At 38.3% G+C, this 27,915-nt stretch overlaps 3 protein-coding genes across 21 annotated transcripts in view; 2 read left to right on the top strand and 1 right to left on the bottom strand.

Annotated features, from left to right (window-relative positions):
• Window positions 1-26,540, top strand: part of LOC107997582 (sodium/potassium-transporting ATPase subunit alpha) — a 116,066-nt gene extending 89,526 nt beyond the window's left edge. For 4 of the 19 annotated variants that reach the window (XM_062074750.1, XM_062074763.1, XM_062074754.1 and 1 more), the window contains exons 2-9: window positions 6,844-6,969; window positions 7,392-9,117; window positions 9,288-9,524; window positions 9,646-9,947; window positions 11,329-11,423; window positions 20,179-20,353; window positions 20,491-20,723; window positions 20,923-26,540. In XM_062074750.1, the coding sequence (XP_061930734.1) occupies window positions 6,844-6,969; window positions 7,392-9,117; window positions 9,288-9,524; window positions 9,646-9,947; window positions 11,329-11,423; window positions 20,179-20,353; window positions 20,491-20,723; window positions 20,923-21,043 (3,015 nt within the window). In that variant the 3' untranslated portion in view covers window positions 21,044-26,540. Of the gene's footprint in view, window positions 1-5,349; window positions 5,431-6,843; window positions 6,970-7,391; window positions 9,118-9,287; window positions 9,525-9,645; window positions 9,948-10,271; window positions 10,367-11,328; window positions 11,424-15,734; window positions 18,665-20,178; window positions 20,354-20,490; window positions 20,724-20,922 lie in introns of those variants that run through there. The other 15 variants (XM_062074743.1, XM_062074747.1, XM_062074749.1 and 12 more) reach the window with 7 other exon arrangements.
• Window positions 26,541-26,624: 84 nt separating this feature from the next.
• On the bottom strand, window positions 26,625-27,784 carry LOC107997578 (ribosomal RNA processing protein 36 homolog). Its single transcript, XM_017056268.3, has 3 exons — window positions 27,616-27,784; window positions 26,951-27,461; window positions 26,625-26,864 (listed from the first exon to the last, which is right to left on the bottom strand). The coding sequence occupies exons 1-3, from the start codon at window positions 27,658-27,660 to the stop codon at window positions 26,725-26,727; spliced, it is 696 nt and encodes a 231-aa protein (XP_016911757.1). The 5' UTR covers window positions 27,661-27,784; the 3' UTR covers window positions 26,625-26,724.
• The window catches only part of LOC107997579 (DNA-directed RNA polymerases I, II, and III subunit RPABC3), a 59,345-nt gene continuing 59,172 nt past the window's right edge, over window positions 27,743-27,915 (top strand). The window contains exon 1 of the mRNA XM_017056269.3: window positions 27,743-27,881. The gene's annotated coding sequence lies outside the window, so the exon portion shown is untranslated. The remainder of the gene's footprint in view (window positions 27,882-27,915) is intronic.

Raw genomic sequence — 27,915 nt, forward strand, 5'->3', positions numbered from 1 at the left:
CGAGCGATAAAATAATTTTTCTCGAAAGCCTCGAGAGACGAAATATTAAAAAAAGAAGGAAATATGTAACGAAAAATTTGGAACAAAGAAAGTTATGGTATCGAAAGGGTTTTTAAGAAAAATACCACCGTGTTCCAACCTTTCAAAATTTCACTTTTCACGCATCGAAACGATATTACCGGTTCGTTCATCTTATCGCGATACTTTCCGCCCGACAACCGCTTCCGGTCCCCTCCCCTCTCCTGCGCGGAAACTATGCGCGCGCGCGCGTCCAGGAATTTGCATAACGTCGATCAGTGCTCGTTCCACCAACTTTATCACGGCCCGTGTACTGGATTAACCGATGCTGTCGCCGGCTATCGATCAGGATTTTCCCAAATTCCGCGCCAACTATTTTAGTAGCCCGGTTTCGCCTGGTATCCAGATGTCGCCCTAGAGAAAACATGCTCGCTGCTGCTTGGGACTAGATAATCCCTAGCCCTCGCCTCTTCTCCACGGACATATCTATCCCCCCCTGTGGTACATTTGTTCACAGAAATTCAACGCCAGTTCGCTTTTTTTTCTTCCTTTTTTAAACGATTTCCAGGAGGTTGATAAATTATTTCGCTATGATGTAACGAGCAATGAAATAATTTTCCTCGAAAGACGAATTGCGGATTATCGGTGCACGTAGTTTAAAAATATAAACGAAAAAGAAAGGATCGAAGCGAGAAAATATAAAGAAAGATAAACTAAATTCCAAGGAAATTTGAACAAGCTCGAAGCTTGAAGGAACTCTTAAATAATGGGAAAAAAGAGAGAAGAAAAGGAAGAGGAAAAGCGACAACGATCCGCATGAGCGAATTTATAGTCTTAACCCTGGCTCGTTTAACTCGCTGAATAATTCGTTGGTAATTCAATATTCCAATGTGGGGGCCCAATTAACCGTTACCGGGTCTGGGTTGACGCGCTCGTTGCGGAATGCGTTCCACGATTAGATAAAAAGTGTGGAGCGGCGCGCGTGTGCGTGCGTGCGTGCAAGTTGAGGCCCGATCGGCGGCCGTCGTCGTGTTCATTGCCGATCGTAAAAAGCCGGTAATTTCGTTACACGCGCTTGGAAAGCGCGCGCGAGCGTAAACGCGACAATTCCGCGCGGCGTTATTATCTCTGATCGTCACACGGTGTTCCCGTCATTGAGGAAGCACGATTATGCAATTTCGTTACGTACGCGGCGCACACGCGCGCGCGTTGAATACACGTGCACGTGGAAGGATGAGAATCGGTATGAATCCGTCGAAATGGTGTTGGATGAAAATATTCGTAAGGGATTAATTCGTTGAGATCGAATCGAAACGAGAGTCTATTTCTCTATTTCAGGATTGAAGAATTTTGTGATTTTTTTAATTGAAGTCTCGATGAAATTGCGATAAATGTTTCTTAAAATTTGCGGGATGAAATTGATTAATCAAGATTTTGTGATTTTTTAATTGAAATCTCGATGAAATTGCGATAAATGTTTCTTAAAATTTGCGGGATGAAATTGATTAATCAAGATTTTGTGATTTTTTAATTGAAATCTCGATGAAATTGCGATAAATCTTTCTTAAGTTTACGGGGATGAAATTGATTAATCAAGATTTTGCGATTTTTTAATTGAAATCTCGATGAAATTGCGATAAATGTTTCTTAAAATTTGCGGGATGAAATTGATTAATCAAGATTTTGCGATTTTTCAATTAAAGTCTCGATGAAATTGCAACAAATGTTTCTTAAAATTTGCGGGTTGAAATTAGGATTAATCGAGATTGAAGAATTTTGTGATTTTTTTAATTGAAGTCTCGATGAAATTGAGATAAATGTTTCTTAAGTTTGCGGGGATGAAATTGATTAATCAAGATTTTGTGATTTTTTTAATTGAAGTCTCGATGAAATTGAGATAAATGTTTCTTAAGTTTGCGGGGATGAAATTGATTAATCAAGATTGAAGAATTTTGTAATTTTTCCGTAAAATAAAGTTTGTTGGGATTAAACGAGGATTATCAATAGATTATCGACGAAATTGTAACAAATGTTTCTTAAGTAGAGATCGATTGATTTCGTGTGAACCATTTAATTGGATGCTTGATTGGACGTTGACAGATTGTTGAATTCTTTTTTTAGAGGCGAAAATTTTCGTAATTTTTAACGTTTAATTAGGAATATTCTATTGGAAAATCGAGGAGAGAGGAAGGAGGAGTTATTACGAATAATAATCGAATTCGTGATCAAGATATTGAGATACTGATTGGAACGAAATAATAGGGAAACTCGGGTAAACAGATTCGTGAATTATTCGTTTAATATTCCATTAAACGGAAACATGTTCCTCGAGTATAAGTGGAATCAGGCCTCGTAAAGTCAGACACGTGGCACGCGCTTCAATCATCTCCAATATTCGCGAATCTTTAATCTTTTAGACCTTCAACGTTCCTTCAACGTGTGTATATATATATATTTCACTTGCTTGCGTTTCAAATCATTATCCGCTGAAAGGAAAAGGGCGAAAATCGATCTATTTTATTTTTTTTAAAAAAGTTCAAATACCAATAAATTCCTGACAATTCGTGCATATCTAAACGCAGCAAAGTTAAAATAACGACAAAGGCAACAACACGTTCCAGGAACTTATTATTATCGTTCACTATTACTCCAGCCATTGTTTTAAAATTACACGAGAAAACGTAAAACGCGAGAAAAGGAAAGGGAAAAAATTACTCGAATCTAATTAAAAAAAAAAAAAGAAAAACACTTAAAGAGCGATCGAACGGAATAGAAAAAAAAATCTCGATACACAAGTTTTAACGCTCGATTTCAATGGAGAGGAACGTTCGCAGGAGTAAAAGGAGCGAAACTGAAAAACTCGCATGGAGAGCGTGGGGGAGGGGGCATTAAAATATCGGTCATGGAGCGCGGGGCGGGTCGAGAGGGCATGACACAACGCGGCGGCTGTCCGAGGCAATTTATTTCGACGGAACAAGAGTTGCCGTCGACACACACCGCTTGTTAAAATCGAGTTGACGAACGAGCCGCGCGTACCTTTGTGTCTGTATCATTTGGATCAATAGAGAGAGGCTGCACTCGTCGCTCCACGTCCGTTCGCCTTCCATCCAGTTTCGTGATTTTTCGCCCACGCTTCTCTCTCTCACGCCCCCCTCCTCTCCAATCATGATTTCCAAGATTCGTGCCAGATTCGAATCGATATCTTTGCATTTCGAATTTTTGAGTTTAGATCGGATGGGAAATTCGTACGAATCGTGTGAACGGATACGTTGCATCAAAAATAGAGTTCATATCGAAAAGGAAATTTTAAGTTTGAATATTTTCGTTATTTTGTGTAATAATTCCGTTAATTATAGCTTATTCGTTCACAAAGACGAATTAGATAGACAATTGGATAGTATTGACGTAACATTCGAGGGGAAAGAAATTATTTTTCGGGACAGAAAACGATTCCGATCGTTTAATAATTAAAATGTCGGATTATAAGAGGAAAAAAGTAACGAGGGATTGGAATCGAGTCGAATATGATATTCCCTCGACGTCGAGAACCACTGGCTACGCGCCAATCTATTTCACTTATTTCCGCGACACGTTCGGTATTGCAATCACCGTTTCGAGTCGACGAGAGGTCGAGACAATTTACTGCACTGCGGCTAGGCAAAATCTTCTCCTGCAACGAGTGACAATTATCGCATCGCGCGCACACGTGTATCCAACCGATCGATTATACGCGGGTATAATAACATTTCCCGCGTCGAAATTCACAGCATTTCGAAACTGCCACAAAATTAATCAACTCTCGCTTTCAAAATACTCGAAGATGCATCGGTTAATCTCTGAAAATAATTGCAGGATAATGCAAAAATTCGTGTAGAATAATAGAATCCCCGATTAACGTGAATCGTTACGTTAATAATTTCTTCGTTGAGTTGTAATACGTGTATTTAATATTTATAATGTACCGACTCTAAGAAGAGAACTATTTGAAAAATCGTATCCAGACGCGCATATACGACCAATCCAACGATTTTCTTCGTTGTCTTTCTATCGAAAGGGGCCCCTTCTCAATTTTCTCGAGTCTTGCTCGAAAACCACCACCCCACGCACTTTAAGTTTCAGAGATTTCATCGTTGCTCGCGTTAGTACGTCATTTGTATGCGTTCGGCTATTCGCGAGCAAACGAGATTACGGTCTGCTTCTCACGGCGGTGAGAGACCATCTCGGAGAGTATAGTTTCTTGAATATTTCGTTCCCCTCGAGCGGCCCCACACATTTAATTTAAATTCTGCAGAGGCGCGTGCAAACAACCGTGATTGTTCGATAAATTGATACGAGATGGGTAAGGAAAGGGATGAGAAGAACGAGCTCCCGTTTACACATAATTTTATTTAACTACTTTAGTATTCCAAAAGTTTTCGACTAATTTAATTTTCGTTCGTTTAATTTAATAAAACGTAATAATTTCAATTCGTATATTTCTCAATTCTGATTACAATAATAAATTTTAACTCGAAATTTAACACTTTCTCTTCTGATGTATAATTTTCCCAAATTGGATGAAAATTAGATTCCAAGGTAATTCGTAATTCTCTGGAAAAGAGGAGGAAGATTAATTTCACGAGGAGGAAATCCGTTTTTATTTATGATTTTTTATCGTAATGAGATGGAGCAATTTTCAGCGGCACGCCTTCGAACCGGAAACGATCGGTTTATCCAAACGAATCGAGGACGTTCTCTGGAAAATTGGGCCGAATCTGTTAGCCAGCGTGCGTTTCATCCGCGCCTAAAGTTTCCCAAAACTTAATTTCGTTCGTCTCTGTATTTTCATAAGCGATTTCAACAACACGTGGCCGGCCGAATGCGAAATCGAAAATCGTTTGATATATACCAGTTTGTTTTTCGATAATATTGCTCCAAGATATATTGCATGGCAATACGGCAGCGAAAATGGATGGTGAAATTACCAATTTTTCCATTCCAAGCTTCTCGAAATTTTTCAAGAATTTTGTGTAAACTAGAATATTTTGAAATTTTTGAACAGAATAAACGGAGCCCTAAGAAGATTCTTAAAATTTTAGAGAAAATTCGAAAATATTTCCATCTCGTGAAATATCTCAAAAAAAGAAAAAAGAGATGAAAGAACGACGCGAATTTCGAAAGTTACGTTATCACAAACCAGAATCGCCAGAATTTATTTTTCTAATTTAATTTAAAACCACCAACCATTGTTCTACCCGCCCCCATCGATTATTCACTTTGTATTATTTTTATCTGTGTTTTTTTTTACATATATCTCATCTCATGTTTTTTTTATCATCTCATTTTTTACAGCATGGCCGCTCAGACTCGTACAGGGTCGCAACGTTACCAAAAATTCGCGACGACAACAAAACGGCCGATGGGATGTACAAGGTATTCACAGCGGTACTTCCGGTCCGCGGTGGCTCTCTCCACTTGTTATTTCTCGCCCCACTTTTCTCTCCGGGGTTTGCTTCATCGACGACATATTTTCTCGAATCTCTTCTGCAATCGTTCTCTTTCCACCCGCGGAGAATCAATCTCTCTCTCTCTCTCTTTCTCAACTAACCACTTTCCGTCATTTCGCTCTAACTATCACGGCAGATTCCCCCGCAATATCCCTCCATTCGGAACTCGTCTAAAAATACCGCTCTTTTCTTTATTACTATTCTTTTTAACCACACACTTTTGTCGATCTTCTTCCTCTCCCTGATTCAAGGGGAATTTTTCTACGATTCTTTTCATCGGTGTCGTTCTTCTGCACAATGCGTAGTATTCGATGTGATATTAAATTACTAACACAAAGTATCACGAAAACCCTTCATCGCATGAATTTTTATGACGAGTTGAAAAAAATGTATAATGTTAGTCAGTTTTAAAAACGCGTGTGAAATAAATAGTAAGAGTATTCTTATTTTTTTTAAAACATTGCAATGTCCTATATTTTGAAATTTAAGTTAAATTTAAGCGAAGCCCCCTAATTGGGAACGGAATGCAATGAAGGGTTAATTCTTCCTCATTTCTGGCGATAATCACTAACTAACGAGGTATATTATTACCGTGATATTACTGTGATCTGTATATTCCGTTTCTTGCAATTCTTCCTACGCTTGGTCACATTTTTACGTATATTTTTTTTTTCTTTGTCACTTCTTTGTTTCTTTCTTTCTTTCCTTCCTTCTGGTGGTCGGTACTAACTATTTCTTTCGCACAATGTATATGATTAATACTTCGTATTACTCATATTCGTTGTGACGTGTAATTTCTAACACGTTTTACGAAGCATCTTGTGCATTATTGTTACACGATGTTGGAACTCGCTTTTGGGTGAATTTCATTTGTCGATCGCGCTTGGGTTTTATTTAAGGTGATTGATCGATCTCGTGACAATTCCACGTTTCACGAAGATGTGATTAACGTTGTTGCGATTAAGGTCTCCGAGGTATTTTAATTACGCATCGAGGATATCTCTGTGGCATTAGGGTGGAAAATTTAATTTTTAACTGTGATCTAATATCTCGTTCCTCGTGTTACCCTTCAACGATAACTTTTCAAAGCGAAGCATATATGTATAAAATTAAAATCGAAATGTTGAGAAACTTGGAGAAGATTTTTCCCTGTAAAAAGAAGAAAGATTCTTCTCGAAGCTTCGAACGCTCGCTTATACTTTTCCGCTCTCTGTCGTCCCCGTTAATTACTCGCTTACCCCTCGACGATTAATCCCTTCGTTCCTCGATGTCCCAGATATTTTCTTCGATCGATCGTTCGATCTCGGCTCTAATCTTTTTTCTTATTTTTGCGAAACAGTCGCGGCGGAAGAATCCAAAGCGGAGGACGGACAATTTAGAGGACCTGAAACAGGAGTTGGACATTGACTTCCACAAAATTACACCCGAGGAACTGTATCAAAGGTTTCAGACGCACCCCGAAAACGTAAGTTGTTCTTACAAACCGAAGAAGAGGAGTAGATCCATCCATTCCTTTCCTCCTCTCCAAAATACGAGATGAAGAATATATTTAAAAAAATCCTCCGTTTCTAGAATAACGATTGATCACCGCTGAGGCGAACGGATCTCTCTCTCTCTCTCTCTCCCTCTCTCATTCTTTCTCTCTTTGCCGCGCCTCGATCGATCGGGTTATTTAAAGCTCTCTCGAGTATCACCGCTGACACGAAATTCCTGATGTCCCTTATTTAGCGAAGCCTATAATCGCGGCACGCGTTCTCCTCTCCTTTCTTCCTCCTCTTCCCTTTTCTCGATTTAAATGAGAATTTAAGGGACGATCGAAACGAGGTGTCGATGGAAGAAAAAGTATATAAAAAGTGGACGATACTAAGGACGGTTGGACGGTTGCAGGGCCTCAGCCACGCGAAGGCGAAAGAGAACCTGGAGAGGGACGGTCCAAACTCGCTGACGCCACCGAAACAAACGCCGGAGTGGGTGAAATTCTGTAAAAATCTGTTCGGCGGTTTCGCGTTGCTGCTGTGGATCGGCGCGATCCTCTGCTTCATCGCGTACTCGATCCAAGCGTCGACGAGCGAGGATCCGAACGACGACAATCTGTACCTGGGCATCGTGTTGGCGGCGGTCGTGATAGTGACGGGTATATTCTCGTATTACCAGGAGAGCAAGTCGAGCAAGATCATGGAATCGTTCAAGAACATGGTACCCCAAATCGCGATCGTGATCAGGGAAGGCGAGAAACTGACGTTGAAGGCAGAGGAGTTGGTGCTCGGGGACGTGGTCGAGGTAAAATTCGGGGATCGTATACCGGCCGACATCCGCATCATCGAGTCAAGGGGATTCAAAGTGGACAACAGCTCGTTAACGGGCGAATCCGAGCCCCAATCGAGATCCCCGGAGTTCACGAACGAGAACCCGCTGGAGACGAAGAACCTCGCCTTCTTCTCGACCAACGCCGTCGAAGGCACCGCGAAGGGGGTGGTGATCTGCTGTGGCGATCAGACAGTGATGGGAAGGATTGCCGGCCTGGCATCCGGCCTTGATACTGGTGAAACGCCGATCGCTAAGGAGATTCATCATTTCATCCACCTGATCACGGGGGTAGCCGTATTCCTCGGTGTAACCTTCTTCATAATAGCCTTCATTCTCGGTTATCACTGGCTCGACGCTGTCATCTTCCTGATCGGTATCATCGTCGCCAACGTGCCGGAGGGTTTGCTGGCCACCGTCACCGTGTGCCTCACGCTCACCGCCAAACGGATGGCGTCCAAGAATTGCCTGGTGAAGAACCTCGAGGCGGTGGAGACGTTGGGCTCGACCTCGACCATCTGCTCGGACAAGACGGGCACCCTCACCCAGAATCGTATGACCGTTGCCCACATGTGGTTCGACAACCAGATCATCGAGGCCGACACCACCGAGGATCAATCCGGACTGCAATACGATCGCACGAGCCCCGGCTTCAAGGCGCTGGCCAAGATCGCCACGCTGTGCAACCGTGCCGAGTTCAAGGCCGGCCAGGAGGACAAGCCGATCCTGAAGAGGGAGGTGAACGGCGACGCGTCCGAGGCGGCCCTGTTGAAGTGCATGGAGCTCGCGCTGGGCGACGTGATGGGCATAAGGAAGCGGAACAAGAAAGTGTGCGAGATACCGTTCAACTCGACCAACAAGTACCAGGTCTCGATCCACGAGTCGGACAATCCGGACGACCCCAGGCACCTGCTCGTGATGAAGGGAGCGCCGGAGAGGATTCTCGACCGCTGCTCCACCATATTCATCGGCGGGAAGGAGAAGGTGCTCGACGAGGAGATGAAGGAGGCGTTCAACAACGCTTACCTCGAGCTCGGCGGCCTTGGTGAACGCGTGCTCGGTTTCTGCGACTACATACTGCCGTCCGACAAATTCCCGATCGGCTTCAAGTTCAACTGCGACGACCCGAACTTCCCGGTAGACGGACTCCGCTTTGTGGGCCTCATGTCTATGATCGACCCGCCCAGGGCTGCGGTGCCCGACGCGGTCGCCAAGTGCCGTTCAGCCGGCATCAAGGTCATCATGGTAACCGGTGACCATCCGATCACTGCCAAAGCCATTGCCAAATCGGTCGGCATCATCTCCGAAGGTCTGTATACCTCTCGATCGACTCTCTGAAACCAACGTGTCTCCTAGTAGCGATAGTAGTAATAGTGGTAGCGGTATATTCTCCACGTCTAGCAGGGGGGCGAAAATTCCGAGTAGTCGGGGATTTTCGTTTGGAGGGAAGAGGGAATTGAAAATGTTGTTTGTGACCAGGTAACGAGACCGTCGAGGACATTGCTCAACGGTTGAATATCCCCGTATCCGAAGTCAATCCTCGCGAGGCCAAAGCCGCCGTCATCCACGGAACCGAACTCAGGGAACTGAACTCCGACCAACTGGACGAGATCCTCAGGTACCACACCGAAATTGTGTTCGCCCGTACCTCGCCTCAGCAGAAGCTCATCATCGTCGAAGGCTGCCAGCGAATGGGCGCTATCGTCGCTGTGACCGGTGCGTTCCTTTCTGCCGATCGAATTCAATCCCCCCTTATAATAAACCTCGATTTGTTAAATTCTTCCCGTGTCGTCTTTTCGCGACTGCTGATCGAGAAACGTTGGGAAAAACATTGCAGGCGACGGCGTGAACGACTCCCCCGCGTTGAAGAAGGCAGACATAGGCGTGGCAATGGGTATCGCTGGCTCCGACGTGTCCAAGCAGGCGGCCGACATGATTCTTCTCGACGACAACTTCGCCTCGATCGTGACCGGTGTCGAGGAGGGCCGGTTGATCTTCGACAACCTGAAGAAATCCATCGCGTACACCCTCACCTCGAACATACCCGAGATCTCACCCTTCCTGGCGTTCATCCTTTGCGACATCCCTCTGCCCCTCGGCACCGTCACCATTCTCTGCATCGATCTGGGAACGGACATGGTGAGTAGCGGCCGTTGCGCGTCTTCTTCCTTTCGTTTTCTCGTCTCGACGTCGCGCCCCGTCGCCGGTCGATCGCCCTCCCCCCGCGACTCGTCGCGAGAGGGCGGCGCACGGCCGGGGCGCGGTGGCGAAACTTCCAATTCGAGTGGTCTCGCATCGAATTCGTCCTCGACAACGAAACTCCTCCACGGGAGGAGGAGGAGTTTTTCGATCGGGATACTTTCGAGCCAGGATAATTGCAAGATTTTCAGCATTCGTTCGTGTACGGGGCTGGATATACACGCTCGATTATCGTAATGTCGTTTAAAACGGAATGATTGCCAGGTGCCGGCTATTTCGTTGGCGTACGAGCATGCCGAGTCGGATATAATGAAGAGAAGGCCTCGTGATCCGTACCGTGACAACCTCGTCAACGAAAGGTTTCTCTTTCCCTTCCCCGAGGAAAAGATACAGCTTTTCTTACAGCACAATTGTTGTTTAGATAGAGCTCCCTTAGGTAATCGCAGTATCGCCAGATCGACCCGTAGGAGGCACGATTGGAAGCTAGTCTCGTCACGAATTTGTTGTAACTTTTTCTTTTTTTTTTTAATTTAATTTAGGTGGCCAATTTCCTCTGCGGGAGGAACGGATCGGGAGGAACTTTAAAGGAGATCATTCTTTCTTTTTCTTTACATCGAATCTTATCCTCGACGCGAGGATTCTCCTTCTGATCGAGATCCGTTCCTTTTTCTTCCTATTTCTCTTGGTTTAATCTTGGAAAAAATTGTTTCTCTAAAGTGTAATGAATATATATTTTTATAATACGATCTCGTTCGGATCTCGAATTGGAATGAGAATGCTCTGATTGATTTCAGATGTAATCGCATTTTTTTCCAGCACGATTTCGCGAGGTATTTTTATATATATATGCATATATCAAATGTCTAAAAAAGAAGAGAATTGGACGGAATTTGGAAGGAAACGATGATCGAACGAAAAAAAACCACCTCCACACGAATCCCTTCATCCCTCCTACACCATCCCGCCTCGTTGCTCCGATCGATTTAGTTCTCTCAGTTTTGATTTTTTGCTTACCTTTTCTGCGTTTCTCATCTTATATGTTGCTCGCTGAGTCGCAACAATGCTGATTGAATTTCAATCTGTTCACAACACGGGAGAATCTGTCTTATTTTTCATTTTATTACAAAAGTGAAAATTCCTCCACAGCGATTCTTTCCCTTTTCTCGATTCTCCATATTTTCTCCCCCAAAATGGGGAACAGAAATTAATCAGCATCCTTGTACCGCGGGTCAGCGAGAAAACGATACTCATCATCATCATCATCATCATGTTCTAACCGTTGGCGTTGTTACTTGAGCCTTGATTGATAATGTGACGTCAGGTGCCAGCCATCTCACTTGCCTACGAGGAGGCAGAGAGCGATATTATGAAGCGACATCCACGAAACCCCTTCACTGACAAGCTAGTTAACGAAAGGTAACACATCATAACAAACATAAACCGAATCTTGACCAAACAAAAAAAAAAAAAAAATAAACAAAAAAAAAAGAAAAAAAGAAAGAAAAAGAAAGATACTCTACTATACTTACCACTGCTACTGTTATTACTACTATTACTACTACTACTGCAACTACTATACAAATACTATTACCACCACTTTACACCATGATCGACTTTTTATGGTCAGAAAACGTAATTGGTGACACGTGATCTCTCTCGATTCTTGATAGTTTTTCCCCTTCTTAAATTGATAAATTGGATATATTCGTCGATCAATTTTCTATCACTGTTACTTTTTTTCTTCCTTTTAAATAATCGTGCAACGAAGAAGTTAAGAACGTAGATCTAAAAAAAAAAAAAAGAATCAAGAAAGATCACAAAGATCTCCATTACACCTGTCTATTGGTCGTATATACACCTCTTACTTATTCCTATGATTATTGTACAGTAGCTAGTTCGTTCTGTCTCGTATATACTCGTTCTTGAACACTTTAAAAAGAAAGAAAAAAAAATATAATTAAAACAAAGGGATACATATATATAATATAACGGGCACAGAAATTTTTCACGACACGTTTCTCAATATTCTGCAAGATCTTAAAAAAAAAAAGAAAAGAAATTATACTCGTCACGAGCCAGAGACCTTCGCGGTAACTGTGGTAACGAGGTGACAACGAATTTCTCTCTCTATCTCTATCTCTCTCTCTCTCTCTCCCTCTAACTATCTCTCTGTCTCTATCTCTTTCTCTCTTTCTCCCTCTCTTTCTCTCGTGTACAAATTAATCCCTAGCCTGATCTTGTCCGTGTGTAAAAATTGTTGAATGTTGTATCTTTCTTCCCTCTCCCCTCTCTCTCTCTCTCTCTCCGTGTTTTTTATTTCTCGTTTTTTTTTTCTTTTCTTTTCTTTCGAAAAATGTTGTTTTCCGAATTGACGACACGATATCGTCCAACGTTTGTTTGAACGATTGAAACTTTGACTAACAGTTATACTTATAGTCCATCGAGTGAATGCCACTTTTCAACTGACGCATCGCATTAAAGAGATCGGGCGTAATAAAAATGGATAAATAGAAATCTTTTTTTTCTCGTATTTGAACAACTGTTTAAACGATCGATACGCTTTTTTTTCCTTATCGTAAGAAAAAAGGAAAGCTTTCGCTGAAGCTTTGTCGAAAATTTAAAAAAAAAAAAAGATAAGATAAAATTCCGATGTATATATATATACAATATGGTTTCTGTTTAACTTTTTTTTTTTCTCTCTCTCCTTTTGATATATACGTATGTATATACGTATTCTTCTATTTCTTTTTCTATCACTTGTGTTTCGCTTTGTAAGCATTTGTTGGTCGAACGGCAAAGGCTGTGGGTTTAATTTGTTCGATGCCTTTTGGTCAAGGGACTCATGCTAGGGGATGATAAATGATCGATGATCTAACAAGGTAACGGAGAATGGTGCACGAAGGTATAACACTTGAGGGCATTTTGATAATTGGGTATTAACACACTAGAGCTTTATTATCTCAACTTTTAATATATTCTGTCTCTTTATTTTTTTATCTTTCTCTCTTTTTCTCTCTCTCTCTCTTCCTCTCTCTCTCTATCTTTCTCTCTCTCTCACTCTCTTTTTTCCGTTATCCTCTCTTGTTTCGAGAGCCCGATCGAATATTTGCTCTAAAGATGGATTGTAAATCTTGATCGATGACGTTTGCTCGTCCACGATTGATCGTGTGTGTCGATTGTTCGATCAAACAATTTCATCAGAGACATCACAAATTTATTCATTTGATATCCATATATTTTATAAAAAAAAATTTTACAAAAGAATCTGTTTAAAATGAAAATACATACATACATACATACATACATAAATACGTAGAATGAAAATATCGTTTGTCAAAAATTAAATATGAAATACCAAAAAAAAAAAAAAAAGAAAAAGAAGAAATGAAAGAAATTTTTTTTAAATAAAGAATCGTGGGACGAGCAATCGAGCAACTTTCTCTTTTCGATGATATTTCCCCTTCCTTCGGACGAACACGGAAAGAAACGAAAAAAAATTGTAATTGCCAGTCAAACAGTCGCTTCCATAAAGATGATCTTCGCTTGTAATTAGTGTGTCATTTCGTTAAATGCCAAAGGTAAGCCGATCACTCTCTTTCTCTTTATCTATCTGTCTATATCTCTTCTCTATTTCTCTATTGAATCTATTTCTCTACTCCGTTTTTTCCAAGCTCGGCTTTTTCTCCGATATTATTCTTGCCCCCTCTTATTCTTGTTTCAAAACTTGTGTCGCCACCGTCGACCATCCGCCATGTTGGCCCCTCATCAAGCTCTTTTTTTTTTTTCTTTTCCCCTCGTTTTTCATCGCACTTCTTTGACTTTAAAAGTAATTCCATCCAATGATGACGTATCCGAGGTCCCTAAATACAGATTTTGATCTCTTCTCGATTTTCTTTTATATATATATATATACATATATATTCCCTTTCGATCGTTCACAGTTCGATAAATGGAAAATGTATTTCACCGATCGTTGACTTCCGATACGACACCATCATTATCATCACATTATTTTCATCTTTAGCGAGATATTATTTCATGTATTTTTTTTTTTTTTCAATTTTATTACACCATTGATATTTTTTTTTTTTTAGCATTTCTTTCAAGTATTTTTAACCTTATCGTCTTGTGTATCTCTTCCTTCATTATCTCTGGCTGCCTTTTATGCAACAAGCCAAGTTTGTCGTTGCTCTGCCTCGTTGAAAATTCAAGGATCTCAATCGTTTTTTTTTTCCTCCTTCATTTTTTCTTTTTCATTTTTTTTTTTTATTGCTGCTTCATCCAATAACCCGATGTAACATATTCCTTTTTTTCCAGTTAATCGATTGATATTATATTATACAAGGATGATGGTTCTCGAACGTTCACACATATATATATATAAGTTAATTTTAAAGAATATTTGTGATTTCTTTTTTTTGATCAAATCTTTTTCAAATTTCTCGAATCAAAAATGGATATCATACATGGCAGAAGATGAACAAGTTTACATTGAATCGGTTGAATCGCGTGGATCGATGCAGAACGTGGTCGTTTTTATAATAATAGTAATCTCTATAGAACTATGTTTTAAAAAAAAGATTATTTACTAGTCATTTATTACAAGATCAAATTTACTCTCGTTCTATTTCGATATTTTTTTTCAATCAAATCACGAACTTAATCGCTACCTTTAACGATGAGTCTCGTTGAAAGAAGCGACTTTAAATAAGACTTGACACGTTTTAATTCAAATAAAGAATGGTAATGAAGTTTGAAAAATAATTTTGCAATCATTATTTAATATTCGTAGTTGTATCATTTTTTGATGATTCTCGATTTAATCTTAAGTAGCATAGAGATCGTTTTTTGAGAGCCATAACTACTTGAATCTCAATAATTCTAATTTGTATATAACTGTATATGACTATATAGATCGATATAATCGTTATATATTTATTCATCCCCCTTGATAATTATCATCCATCATCATCACTGTCATCATTATCATCGGTATTATTAGCAACTATCATTGATCCCCTTTCTCTGATCGTCATCATTTAATATCATCATGATCGATATCATTATCAGCATTATCTCTCGATATATATATATCGATCCTCTCTCACGATTGTTCACTCTACACACTACTCTCTTCTCTTGTTACAACTTTTTTTTTTACTATTTATTATTATTATTATTATTATATTATGACCACACACCACCAGCATATTTATTATTACTACTAGTTAACTAGTATTACTATTATTACTATTATTACTATCATTAAAAAAGTAGCTGCAGGAATTTATTACTATCTTTTTTATATATTTTTTTTCACACAGCTGTGCCGCTGCTACCTCTGTATTTTATACATCATTGTTTAACCTATATATTTACTTAATATTTTTTTTTTTTTTTTTTTACTTTCCATCACGAATAATGATCCATGCATAGGACGCATACATCAACGAACGTAACGGAACTGAAAAAGGAAACGGACATTGAGAAAAAAAAAAAAATATCGTACTAATAACTAAAAACGATATACGAGAAAGTGAAGAGAATATTATCATGAGAAAGATAAAAAAAAAAAAAATGGAAATCGGGACAAACGACACTAAAAGTAGTCGACTCTCTACAGAAAAAAAAAAAAGGGAAAAAAAATAATAATAAAAAAGATATAGCACACTTTGTATATTTTCTAGGCGTCATGATTTCTTCTTTGCAGTTTTTTATTCTTTACAGTCCTCTCACATTTTATTCTGTAATGCGCTGTGCCTACCGCCGCTGCCTTCTACCACTTCTGCGACTGGCAACTTTCTAACGACCGTCGAACGAGAATATATATTTTTTATTATTATTATTATTATGAGAATACCTACCTTTTTTGCCGAACGAAAATTTCTTGCTAATCGTCGCCCATCTCACCGACCCGATCTGCATTTCTATATGATAACAGGGGAGGAACAAGGTTGTTTGTTGATCCCTCGTGCGTCAGAGAGTCTTTGTACGTTATCCTTTTCCGTCTCTAGAAATTGCTTGCAAATTATTTTTTCCATTTTATCAAATATCGTAAATGTAAAACGAATTTTCTTAACAATAACAGTCGGCCTCTCTGTGCGTCGAGGGATCACGTGCCTGAAGATACTAACAAAAATGAAGCTTGATGAATTTTACGTACTCGGGGTGCACGAAAGAGTAGGGAATTTGGAGAAAAAGAAAACTGAAAGTATAATAATAACATTATCAATATAATTTTTATACGGATTGGTATATCTGGTAAATTTCGTGACTCGAGGATTGATAAAGTTTTTTTACAATTCTCCTGTCACAAATATGAATAAATAAATAAATTACGACGATATATAATTACGCGAGCTGTGACAACATTCGATTACCACATATCTTCCTCCAAAAGAGAGTTCTTCGATTTTTCATTAATTTTCTTTTGGAAGAAGCACGAGGGAAAATCCAAAATCCAAATAAGAAGAGAAGATTTTAACAACCCGTGTATCTATCTCTTTCTCTGGTCGGCCATGTTTGTTCGAAACCAGGTCACGTGACGATTCCTGACTCTTTTGAATGCACCGGCGCACAATTTAAATTTTGTAAATATAATGTAAATATGCATACATGTACATATATATATATATATATATTTTCTATACTATCTTGTATACGGTGTACGGGGTGCCTGGTACACGTATTTTTTCTAATCAATGGTGGATGGCAGGTGCCGGCCATCTCGCTAGCTTACGAGGCACCGGAGTCGGACATTATGAAACGGCAGCCCCGCGATCCTTACAGAGACAATCTTGTGAACCGAAGGTGGGTCTCCCAATTACCCACCAGAGAAAACAATTACCTAGCAGAAAAATTCCATGCACTCACATCCATGCTGCAGACGCCGTAATAACACACATTAATAACACGACACGTGCATACAGAGACACATTTATACAGAGACACGAGTATACAGGTACATTGGATCGGTGGAGAAGTGATATCGGTTTCGTGAATCCAAAGATAGATTGATAATTAAACGTGTTAAGCTTCGAAATTAATTTCGTAAATATTGTAAAGTCGTTATAATCTTTTTTTATTTATTCGCTTTTGTTTATGTGATAATAATTTAGAATTAAGAATATTTATTAAGAATGTTCGTAAAATGAATTTGTATTACGAGAAAGCCGATCTCATCTTTTCCATCGATCCTATATGATGCGTTGGAAATGGTCAAATGTTTACCAATGATTATTTTAAGAGACGTAGTTTGTTCTTTTTTAATCTTTTTTATTTGAACTAGACATCGATTGGAAATTTTATATTTTTTGAATAGCTTTTAGAAAAGTGCGATTTTCGTAGCGATTTTAGAATTTTTATTGGAGATGTTAGCGATGTTCGAGATAAATTTATTCAAGAACGACGATCTTAAAAATCTGGTAGTTTTTAATCGAATATTTTTATTTATCGAGTTTTTGTAATAAATTAAAATTAATTAACGATTTTCCATTATTTAATAAAAGATCCTTTGCATCGAACATCTCTGACCGAATTTTTCACGAATTTCTCAGATTAATCACTGAAAATTATCCATATTCGTTTCGAAAACTGTCGTTTAAATTATTGATAAAAATTTTATCGAATCAATCATATATTTATATTTGATCTATTTCACGCATCGTACTCGACGCGTACGTATGCGTGCACGCACAGGTACGCACACATACACGACACATGATTGTTACACTTCATTGACAGAGTGTCTACTGAAATGTCGGAATCGTACATTTTGTTTTCTGAACTACAGATCTCTCATTGTCTCGATGGTCACTCGCTTGATCTTTATTTTGTTATTACTGCACGCGACAATGATGAAGTGTTCTTTTTTATATCGTTTTTTATTGTGTGCACTTTCGTCTGCACTCCGTTCGAAAGAAGGAAAGAAAACAATAGAAAATAGTAAAAATCGTTCAGAAAAACTCAACACGCGGTGTGTTAACAAGATTCGATTGATCGAGAAGCAATTTCTTCGCACGTTTGAAAAAGATATATTAAATTGGAAAAATGTTGATCTTAATTTCCTTTTTTTCTCTCTCTCTAATCATTGTTAATAAATATCGAGAGATTTGTCAAAGAAATTCGATGTATACAACCGTTAGAAAAAAAAAATATATATTTATGAAAAGAAAAAGAAAATATAAAGAAAATTACAAAAAAGAAGAAAAAAATTCTGAAAGAGTCTCGGTTGACACTCTACGCCTCGAAGGCTTAAGAAACACAAAATCTCTAGGAAAACTAGTTGATTAGTTGATAGCACAAGCAAGTATTTATAATCTAGGAAAATAACAATGTTGGGAATGCCGAATGCTTTAGCCACACTTAGTGAAAAAAAAAAACGATTCGAAACGAGACTAACCGCCTAAAGATTCGTCTTGCGCCTAATTAAAAGAAGACCGTTTAAGGTCCAAGCAGCTTATTTTTTTTCTTTTTTTTTCTAAACATGACATATTTTCTACAACGATTGCACTACGCAATGATAGTGTCACAATGCTGAAACAGTAGAAAATACTATACTAAAAAAGAAAAAAAAGATACGATAGAAAAAGAAGAAAATAGAATAGTAGAGAGAAAACTGCGAACGAATGGAAAAAGTAAAAAAAAAAAAAAAAGAAGCAACAGCTGAACTGCTTTGAACCTAGCGATATATATTTGTACCAATAACGATACAAGTATATTAATAATTAATGACAATATATAGCACGGCCTGTTATATAGAGAGCAGCAATATTAAGCTAAAAATTAACGAATCGATTACGCTACAAGGCTGATACGTGAAACGATGACACGAACGTGAGATAGTGGGTCACTAACAGCTTGTAACTTTTTTTATTTTCATAGTCTTCGACGCCTTTTTCTTAGCCAGCTCTATTTTTCTCTATCCTGATTTTCCGACCGACTCGTATCGAGCCATCGCAACGCGCTTTACACGCGATTCTTTTGTCTATACGCCTATATGATTTTTACTTTTCTTTTTTATTACTATTACTACTATTACTACTACTACTACTATTACTACTACTGTTATTATTATTATTCGATCTGCAACGCCTTACCAAGCTAAATGAGACTGATGATAATGCGTGACACGCGCGGCCTGTTGCATGGGAATGTCGCTTATTATGGTTGTTGTGGAGTCGATCAATGTGGGATTGGTCATTCCATTGGTTTTTTATCGACATTCGAAAAACTTTAGAGAAACTTGACACACGTAATCTAATTGGAAAACGTTATATATACGAGTATGGAGAGGTGACGTAAAAAAAGGGTAATTAATGCCTAAATAAAATTGATTTATCATATCGAAAGTCGAAGGAGGATAAATTTTTAAAAGAATTTCTAGATACTGGATTGATCGGTTGTTCAACTCCACGATGAAAAACACACGCATATGCTAATGAAGAATACTTGTCGCTGCTTCGATTCGTTTACTAACCAAAAAAAAAAAAAAAGCCAACGTCTCACGGTTCGACCGAGCGAATTATATTATTTGCATGTACACTTTGCTCGATCATTTTTTCTTTTTTTTTTTTTTTTGCAAATCGTGCACCGTGAGGTGCTTGGCGATGCATCCAGAAATGTGAAATGTGTGTGCGTGTCTCTGTGCTTTGTGTGGCATGCCTCAGTGTCAAGAACCGATCGTGTTTTCGCCTACCATTCGGTAAGTAATCCGCATTTCAATCCTAGGTGACTACGGCTTCCGTAGTTTAGTTCATTAACACCACCTTAGGCTGTTAGAGGCGAACTTAGATGATTAGTGGCATACACGTACAATACAGTGCTTCGTCTGACTTTCAAAGAGTTTCCAATAGTTTTATCCAGGAAAAGAAAATATATTAAAAATAAAAATTTTAATAATGTAGTAAAGCCAGCTAAATATCCCAATTAGATCCTTTGTTCTTTAGATCGTAGATTTAACTCGATAGCCTCGCTAAATAATAGAAATTTGCTATCTTCGTTTCTATTTCTTGCTTTTTTAAGTGAAAATTTTTTTCCTCGATTCGAATTTTTTTTCTTTTGTTTTTAATCTTGACGAAGATCTAGATGGAAAAGAATTCCTTGAAAGTCAGAATCTCGTCGCAAAATCCATCCTCTGGACAATTGTCTAAATGCGATTCTCTATGCACAGGCTTATTTCAATGGCGTATGGTCAGATCGGTATGATCCAGGCGGCCGCCGGTTTCTTCGTCTACTTCGTGATCATGGCTGAGAACGGATTCCTGCCGCTGCATCTTTTCGGCATTCGAAAACAATGGGACTCCAAGGCGATCAATGATCTTCGTGACAGCTATGGCCAGGAATGGGTAAATTAATTTCCATTGCCAAGAAAATAATTTCCTACAAATCGCAGAAACTTCAACATTAGTTCAACCCCGTGAATTTTTTACAAGAAAATAGAAAAATGGATTTCGTTAATATTTCCCTTTCTCTTTCTCGACAGACGTACAGGGATCGTAAAACGCTTGAATTCACCTGCCACACAGCCTTCTTCGTTTCGATCGTTATCGTTCAATGGGCCGATTTGATCGTATGTAAGACGCGACGTAATTCCATCATCCACCAAGGAATGAGAAACTGGGCCCTCAACTTCGGTTTAATATTCGAGACCGCCCTCGCCGCGTTCCTAAGCTACACACCCGGCATGGACAAGGGTCTCCGCATGTTCCCTCTCAAGTGAGCTCTGTCTATTTTTCTTTTTTCGTGAATCTTGTTTCCACTGAGATAGATATCTGGAGAAAACGACGACTTCTCTCTCGGCGTTCTTCGATATAAAGAAAAAAGAGATTAAATACACGCGTGAAAAGTATTATTAACGCGGAGAAGGAAAAAAAAAAAGGGGGACAAGTATCGCTAAGTGCGGTGTATTTTTCAGATTCGTCTGGTGGTTGCCCGCCCTCCCCTTCATGTTCGCCATCTTCATCTACGACGAGACGAGACGATTCTACCTCCGCCGGAATCCAGGAGGCTGGCTCGAGCAAGAAACTTACTATTAGACGCGAAGGAAAATTTAATCATACACGCAGAGCGCGCGCGCAAGAGTTACAAGAGCGAGAGATGCAGAGAGAATGATGAGAGAAAGAGAGAGTGAAATATGCATATTACCCACGCAGATATACACCGAGAAACTAAGTAAAAGAAAAAAAAACGAGATAAAACTTAAAAAAAGAAAAAAAAAAAGATACAACCAAACAATGGATAAAAAAAAAAAAAGAAAACGTTAAAAAATCGTTCACGTTATACATACATACATACACAAAGACACACACACACACACATATTTTATCATGGGGCGTGCTATTCGGGTTTAACTGTCGCGAAATAACGAGATATATTCAGATGGGGACAATTCGCATCAGCCGAGCCGAATCGTCGAACGAAATCATCGCCATAATAATTACAGTATAGAGTGCAGTTGTTTCACGAAGAAATTAAAAAAATAAAAAAATAAAAAAATAAATGCTTCGCGTGGGAGTAGAAGAAGTGGCTTTACGAGCACTCTCGTTACACATGGTGTGTGAAGTACAAAAAAAGAAAAACGAAATATAAAATGAAAAAAAAAATAAATAAATAAATAAATAAATAAAATAGGAGGAGAGACGAGAAAATGACGTGTATGAGAGAGAACAAAAAAAACGTTCGTCGTTCTGGCTCTGCGAGTTGCTTGCACGCGCGTGCCGGTGTATCATTAAACAGAGATTGTCGTTCGAGAAACATCGAAGGGATCGACGAAGAGAAAAAAAGGGTTCTACGAGCAACGTCGTCGGGAAGACTTGGAGCTTCCGGGTACACACACGTTTGATACGATTCACGAGGGTTGTAGGGGTTGGTGCTGCCATTGGATTATCGGCGATCGAACGAATAAGGGGAAAAAAAAAAGATGTCTGTAGTAGGGCCTAAGCATGAGTATCAAAAGAGAAAAAAGAAATATGGCGTAGGACGGTGATCAAATGAAGAAGATGAGCTAACTGGTGAAAGGAAAGTACAAGTATTGGCAGAGGACACCCGTGTATCTTTTTGGAAATCGAGGGATTACAAAGAGTGGCGACAAATCGTCGGATAACGCGCACGTCCGTATGAACGTCGACGGGTGTACGACATGGATGAACCTTTTAGAGAAAAAAAAAAAAAAAGCGGATAATTAGCATCGTGGAGCATTCCGTAGACGTCTTGTGATATCAGAAAAAAAAAAATATTCATATAGGCATCCCGTTAAGTAAAGGAGCAAAGATCACTGCGCTAGATTGGCACGCCCTTGTTAAGAGTTTAAAAAAAAAAAAATTAAAAAATGCAATGTAGTCACGGTATAAAAAAAAATAATAATAAATAAATAAATAAGAGCGGTATTATAAATGTTACACTGATGCAGAAGTTTAAAAATCAATAACGAGAATATCATTCGCAATCGACATACATGAAAGAAACGTATTTACATATAGACGTCTCGTGACACCTACATTCTTAAATAGAAACTTCTTAATTGTTAATTAAAGAAAAAAAATAAATAAAATGAGAAAATCAGTACGCTAGATTGGCACGCCACTAGAAGTTATTCATATAACGCGCCAGGGAGAGAGGAAAAAGAGAGAAAAAAAAAATAAATAAATAAGAAAAAAGGAACAGCATAAGAAAAATAAGTATACAAAAGTAATGAAAACGCGCGTTCAGTACTCGTTATTATTCTTATTACAAGTAATGTCATTCGGTTCGAATCTTTAAAATCAAATCTGAATAGCTATCGAGATGAGAAATCGCATCGTATAATAAATATTTTAGTAGTTTGTGAATCTCTATGCGAGAATCGTTACGCGAAGAAAGAACAAACCAGGAAGGAACTGTAAAGAAAAGAACGAGCCCGAAAAAATTATTAGATTTCGCGGAGGCGAACACGGGGAATAAAGGCAAACAGACAGTACCTATCAATTGAATCACTACCAAGAAAGAATACAAAGGAAACTAGGTAAACAAGAAGAGGACAGAAATAGTAGGAATAAAGAAGATATATACGTTATTTAAGTTGCGCGCCACAAAATGGTAAAGCGGCGGTCACAGTTTTGGTAATCGTTGAATTAGATGAACTGCGTGCCACAATACTATTGACAAAACTGGATAAATGAAGTTATTGATTGAAAAAGAAAAACGGGAAGTAAATAGACATTATAAGAGCGAAAATTTAAAATAGCTACGCCGCTCCGGGGCCTTGTAGTATCCTTGTGAGTGAGGGCGCTACGATAGTCGAGATAACAGGATATTAAAAATGCTAGTAGAGGAACGACATAGGAGAAGCACAGAAGAGTGAAAATGAGAAATAAGTCATACAAATGGAAAAAAAAAACATTCTTACTTAGGCGAAACTAAAGGTAAAGAAAAAAAGATATAAATTCATTCTCTTAGTTTCTTCATAGGTTTAAAAACGCCAGCGGGACAGCTCGCTATAAATCATATTGACCCCCGAACGCAGGACGCCCTGTACCACCAACCAGTGGTCTGTCGTGTGTATGTGTGTGACAGTATCGAAACAACGCCCTTTGGAATTTTTTTAGGAGCAACAACAAACCACCAACAACAACACAAAAAAAAAATGTAAAACAAAAAAACGATAAACGAAGGTGACTTAAAATACCTGCCACGCGACTTTTCGGGCCGGGACGATCCGAGACGTGCGATCATGTCAGGGCTTGTTTCGAGTTTCTTAAATGTGAAAAAACAAACGCATACAAAAAAATCTGTTTTCGTTTCTCTTTGCTTACGTCAATTTTAATCCTTGTTGCTCGCTTTCGTGATTTTTCGGTGTGTACATGCGCGCATGCGCTGGCAACGTCGGTGAAGAGGGCGCTTCGTTTTAAGCGGAAAACCGGGGCGGAGCGTAGGTAATGACAAACTCGTTGTCAAAGTTTATCATCGCCATGGTTCCGACGATATTGGAAATCAACGAACAGCCTCGATGGGTACTCCACGTTCTCTGGTTCCACTGTTCCGCACGAATCAAGACGAATGGACCGGTCGAGGATTCAGGTAGACAAAGGGTGACGCTCACTCGGCGGCCCTGGCCCCAAAACTACCCTAAGTGTTCAATAATCGAGGTGTTCTCGAGGTGCCGTACACGCGTAACACGTTCTTCACTCGCCAATTCCATTGAATTTCGATTTATTCACGAATATAAAAAATTATATTCCAGGGGTTACTGTTTTCCTCCAGCCCTTCCGATGATTTTTCTCTGTTGTGCGCGCGAAAGGCTGGTCGAATCATTCGAACCCATTTATAAACATAAATAACGTTGAAATATGAATTTAATCGAGAAATTCGATGGAACAGGTGAAGCTTTATCGTTTTTGAGACACATGGATCGTCAATTCGAATCCAACCGACAACTTTTTAAAAGGAAAAAGAAAGAAAAAGTGAGGGAGAGAAACGGAAAGAGGGCAGCAGTGTACCGTTGCGTTGCTCGTCGAACTCGGACTTGAATTAGACCCCCAATAAAAATTAAACAAAATGATAATATTTAAAAAAAACGTCCCTAATTTTCTTCTTCTAGCAAGCGGAAGAAGAAGACAGATCAGTTGAAAAAAAAAAAAATCAATCATCAGTGCTAGCTGTTGGAAAACAAAGAGCTGTTCAATATTACGCCAGTTAATTACGTTGTCATAATGTTTCTTGGTTTCGCGTTGCGGGATAGTGTATACCGATAGCTCCGTGTGTGTGTTATTAGAAAAATCGATCATTCCTGTCACAACGAAATCGAACCAAAATGAAAAAAAAAAAAAAAAAAAAAATAGATTGCCTTCGACGGATCCCCGTGTTTCAAAATAGGACGCGAATAAAAGAAGAGAAATATGATCTAAGAAAAAGAAGATATGCTGATAGAAAAGTGATAGGAAGGTATAAATATAACGAGAGGGGGGGATGATGCATTGGCCCATTTGTTTCTATAAAATCGCTCCCGAGTTAGATGCTGGATCGAACGATCCGTGGTTTGTCGACAGGGTGTTCCGTGCCCGGGGGGCGTAGGAGCCCAAAAAATGCTTTGCCGTCGTGCGCCTCTTTACTTTAGGCTAATAATTTAAACATTAATAATATAATAATAATAATTATAATATAATACATGTTACAATAAGATATTATTAGATGTAATTATTATATATGGTTTAGTCTAGATCGTGTTGTTGAAGAAAAAAACAAAGTACGTATAAGCGAACAAAAAAAAAAGAGAACAAAGATGAAGATATGAAGAGTATAACGACGACGACGAGAGTAAGGAGAGAGAGAAAGAGAGAGCGCGAGAGCGAGAGAGAGAAAATAGAAAATCGAGGAAAAGTGACGATGAGAGGAAAAATTCGGTCTAAGACCACAATATCTTGCGGCGGACTGAGCGGGACACAAATGAGAGAATCCGCTTTTGCTTCGTTCTGTACGCGTGATACATCGTTTTTTTTTTCTTTTTTTTCTTTCGAAACCGTGTCATATTTAGGCATATGTACATCTTTAGTGATCCTTTTCGTGCGAAACCGCGTTTTTTTCCCTTATCTAATTTTCGTTACGTTTCCGGTTACGCGGATAGATTTGCGGCCATATTGTATTTCTTCATTTCGGCGACGTCATCGTTTTTTTTTTCCTCTCTTTTACTAAATCCGCGGATTCTTAGGAAAAGACAATCCTCGGCACACAAAGTCGCAAATCTTTTCGTGTTCTGCAAACGGGTAACTTCGATCAATGTCAGAAATAATGCAATTGTCGCAAAATTGTTTTTCGCGTGAATCGGCGTAAAAGAGCGGGAGAAAAAGAAACGCGTGAATGTGGGCGAGAGAACGTGTGTTTTTAATATAACGGATTCTTCGCTTTTCTGTTGCCGTGATCGAACAATACAATTGGCGGTGAAACATTCGAATCAAAACTAAAAATCTGAAAATAAGAGAAACGAATTAAAAGAAGAGATAAAAAAAGTGCATAAAATAATAACAAAGAACAGTGTCACGAGAATTCTGTGAAACGTCGCCCCTGCACAGCCCGCCACATCACGACAGAATCATTGAATGATTAAAATATAAACAAAAAAAAAATGAATGATGTTTTATTAATATTGTACATATTTTAAATAATTGCAGACGGACAAATGGATCGCGCATGAACGATGACCCACAAGAAGATGGTCAGTTTAAACGGGACCATCTTTTGCGTGCGGGTCTCGTACTCTTTTTCTGTTTTTCGTTTTAGCGCCGCATATGATACACATTCACACACATACACACCACACATGCCGTGAGACACATGCGACATAGAGAGAAATATACACACGTACACGCTCAGAGATAAATGAAAAAAATTGTACACCGCTCTACCAAACTATCTCTTCTGATTGACGATTCCTTTCATATTGATTATTCTGTAAGTTCTGTTTTCACACGTGAATTATATTAAGGAAGAAACGAGAGACATTGTCCAACCCAAGTGTCATTACTTTTGATGTTAAATAAAAAATACATAATTAATAAAGCACTCTTTATCCTATCTTCCTGATTAGTACTTCCAGCGTATCATTAGTTATGATACAGGATGATTAGATGAATGAAAAACAATTAATTTTAACTGTTGTAGCATTTATTATGCTTATATATCTGTAATTATTCCAATCATATTTCATTTGTATAAATTTTAATTTCACAAATACTTTTGCGTTCTTTCATTCAAGTTCTGCTGATGTCAATTTTTGTCTATCCCTATGTAGATTTTTTTTACGCAATCGTTGAATATGTTTTTTCAATTTACCTTTATTTTTTAATTCCTCATATTGAGAAACTAGATTCAAAAATCGTTTTTCCGCTGTAACAGAAAAAAAAATTTTTTAATATTAAGACATTGTAGAATTATATTTACTATATCCTACTACGTAATTTATATCTTCTTACATTTCTTTTTAAATACAGGTTTTTCACCACGTCTGATGATGTCAACAAGCTCTTTCTTTTCTTGATATTTCTTTTCTTCTTCTTCCTGTTTTCTTTTCTCTTCGTGTAATTGATTTTCTAATCGTTGAATAAGATATTTAATTTTTTTTATCTTTTTTGGATCTTTAGTATCCTTTAATTGCTTTCTCAATTCTTTTAAATCATTTTCTTTCATTTCTGTAATAAATCCATAAGCTTTTTTGAAACGCTTTTGATCAAATGTACCACACAAACTATCAAATCGAGGGTCTCTTGGAATATTTTTTTTCACATGTATTATTTCTTTAAATCGAGAAACAGGTTTTTTTGCAGACTCTTCACGAGGTCTATTTTTATTTTCCCGTTTGAAATTAATTTTTTTAACTTTTCGTGGACCAAACAACGTTTCTTTATATATTTTACTACCTAATTTTTCTTTGAGTTTTTGCAAATCTTCAAAACTCATTTGTGAAAGTTCCGCCCTAATTTGATCCTAATTAATAAAAACATATTCATTTATAGAATTTAAATTTTAATTATGTTCTTTATTTTTTCACAAATATAAACATAACCTATTTATATTATCAGCAATTAATTTACGTATAATTCAAAAAATAATAAAGAAAAATAATAGTATAAACATTTACCTGATCTTTATCTTCGTTAAGAAGAACATCTTCTTCATCACTCATATTAAATAATGAAAAATATCAGAAAAATAAATAACCTTTCTGTTTGTTTTCTGTAGAAACATCCACAGGACCGCCATATTTTATTTGATAGATGTTGTTTCAAATAATTATGGTAGATGACGCTACATTGTCATCCCAATTTGTGTTGACCTCTATTCTAAGTCGAAAGAACAAAAAAATTGTTGAAATCTTATTGGTTATAAAGAAATTGTTTTAAAAAGGTAAAATTATTTTATTTTTTCTAATAATTATATA

The sequence above is a fragment of the Apis cerana genome, linkage group LG5 (assembly GCF_029169275.1).
Source record: "Apis cerana isolate GH-2021 linkage group LG5, AcerK_1.0, whole genome shotgun sequence".
Taxonomy (NCBI): domain Eukaryota; kingdom Metazoa; phylum Arthropoda; class Insecta; order Hymenoptera; family Apidae; genus Apis; species Apis cerana.

Bases quoted from the DNA above. Each gene is read 5' to 3' on its own strand.
- LOC107997578 (XM_017056268.3), bottom strand. From the start codon at position 27,660: ATGAGTGATGAAGAAGATGTTCTTCTTAACGAAGATAAAGATCAG. The intron at 27,462-27,615 runs GTAAATGTTTAT...TTTATTAATTAG, and splicing joins TTAACGAAGATAAAGATCAG to GATCAAATTAGGGCGGAACT. The intron at 26,865-26,950 runs GTAAGAAGATAT...TTTCTGTTACAG, and splicing joins ACCTGTATTTAAAAAGAAAT to CGGAAAAACGATTTTTGAAT.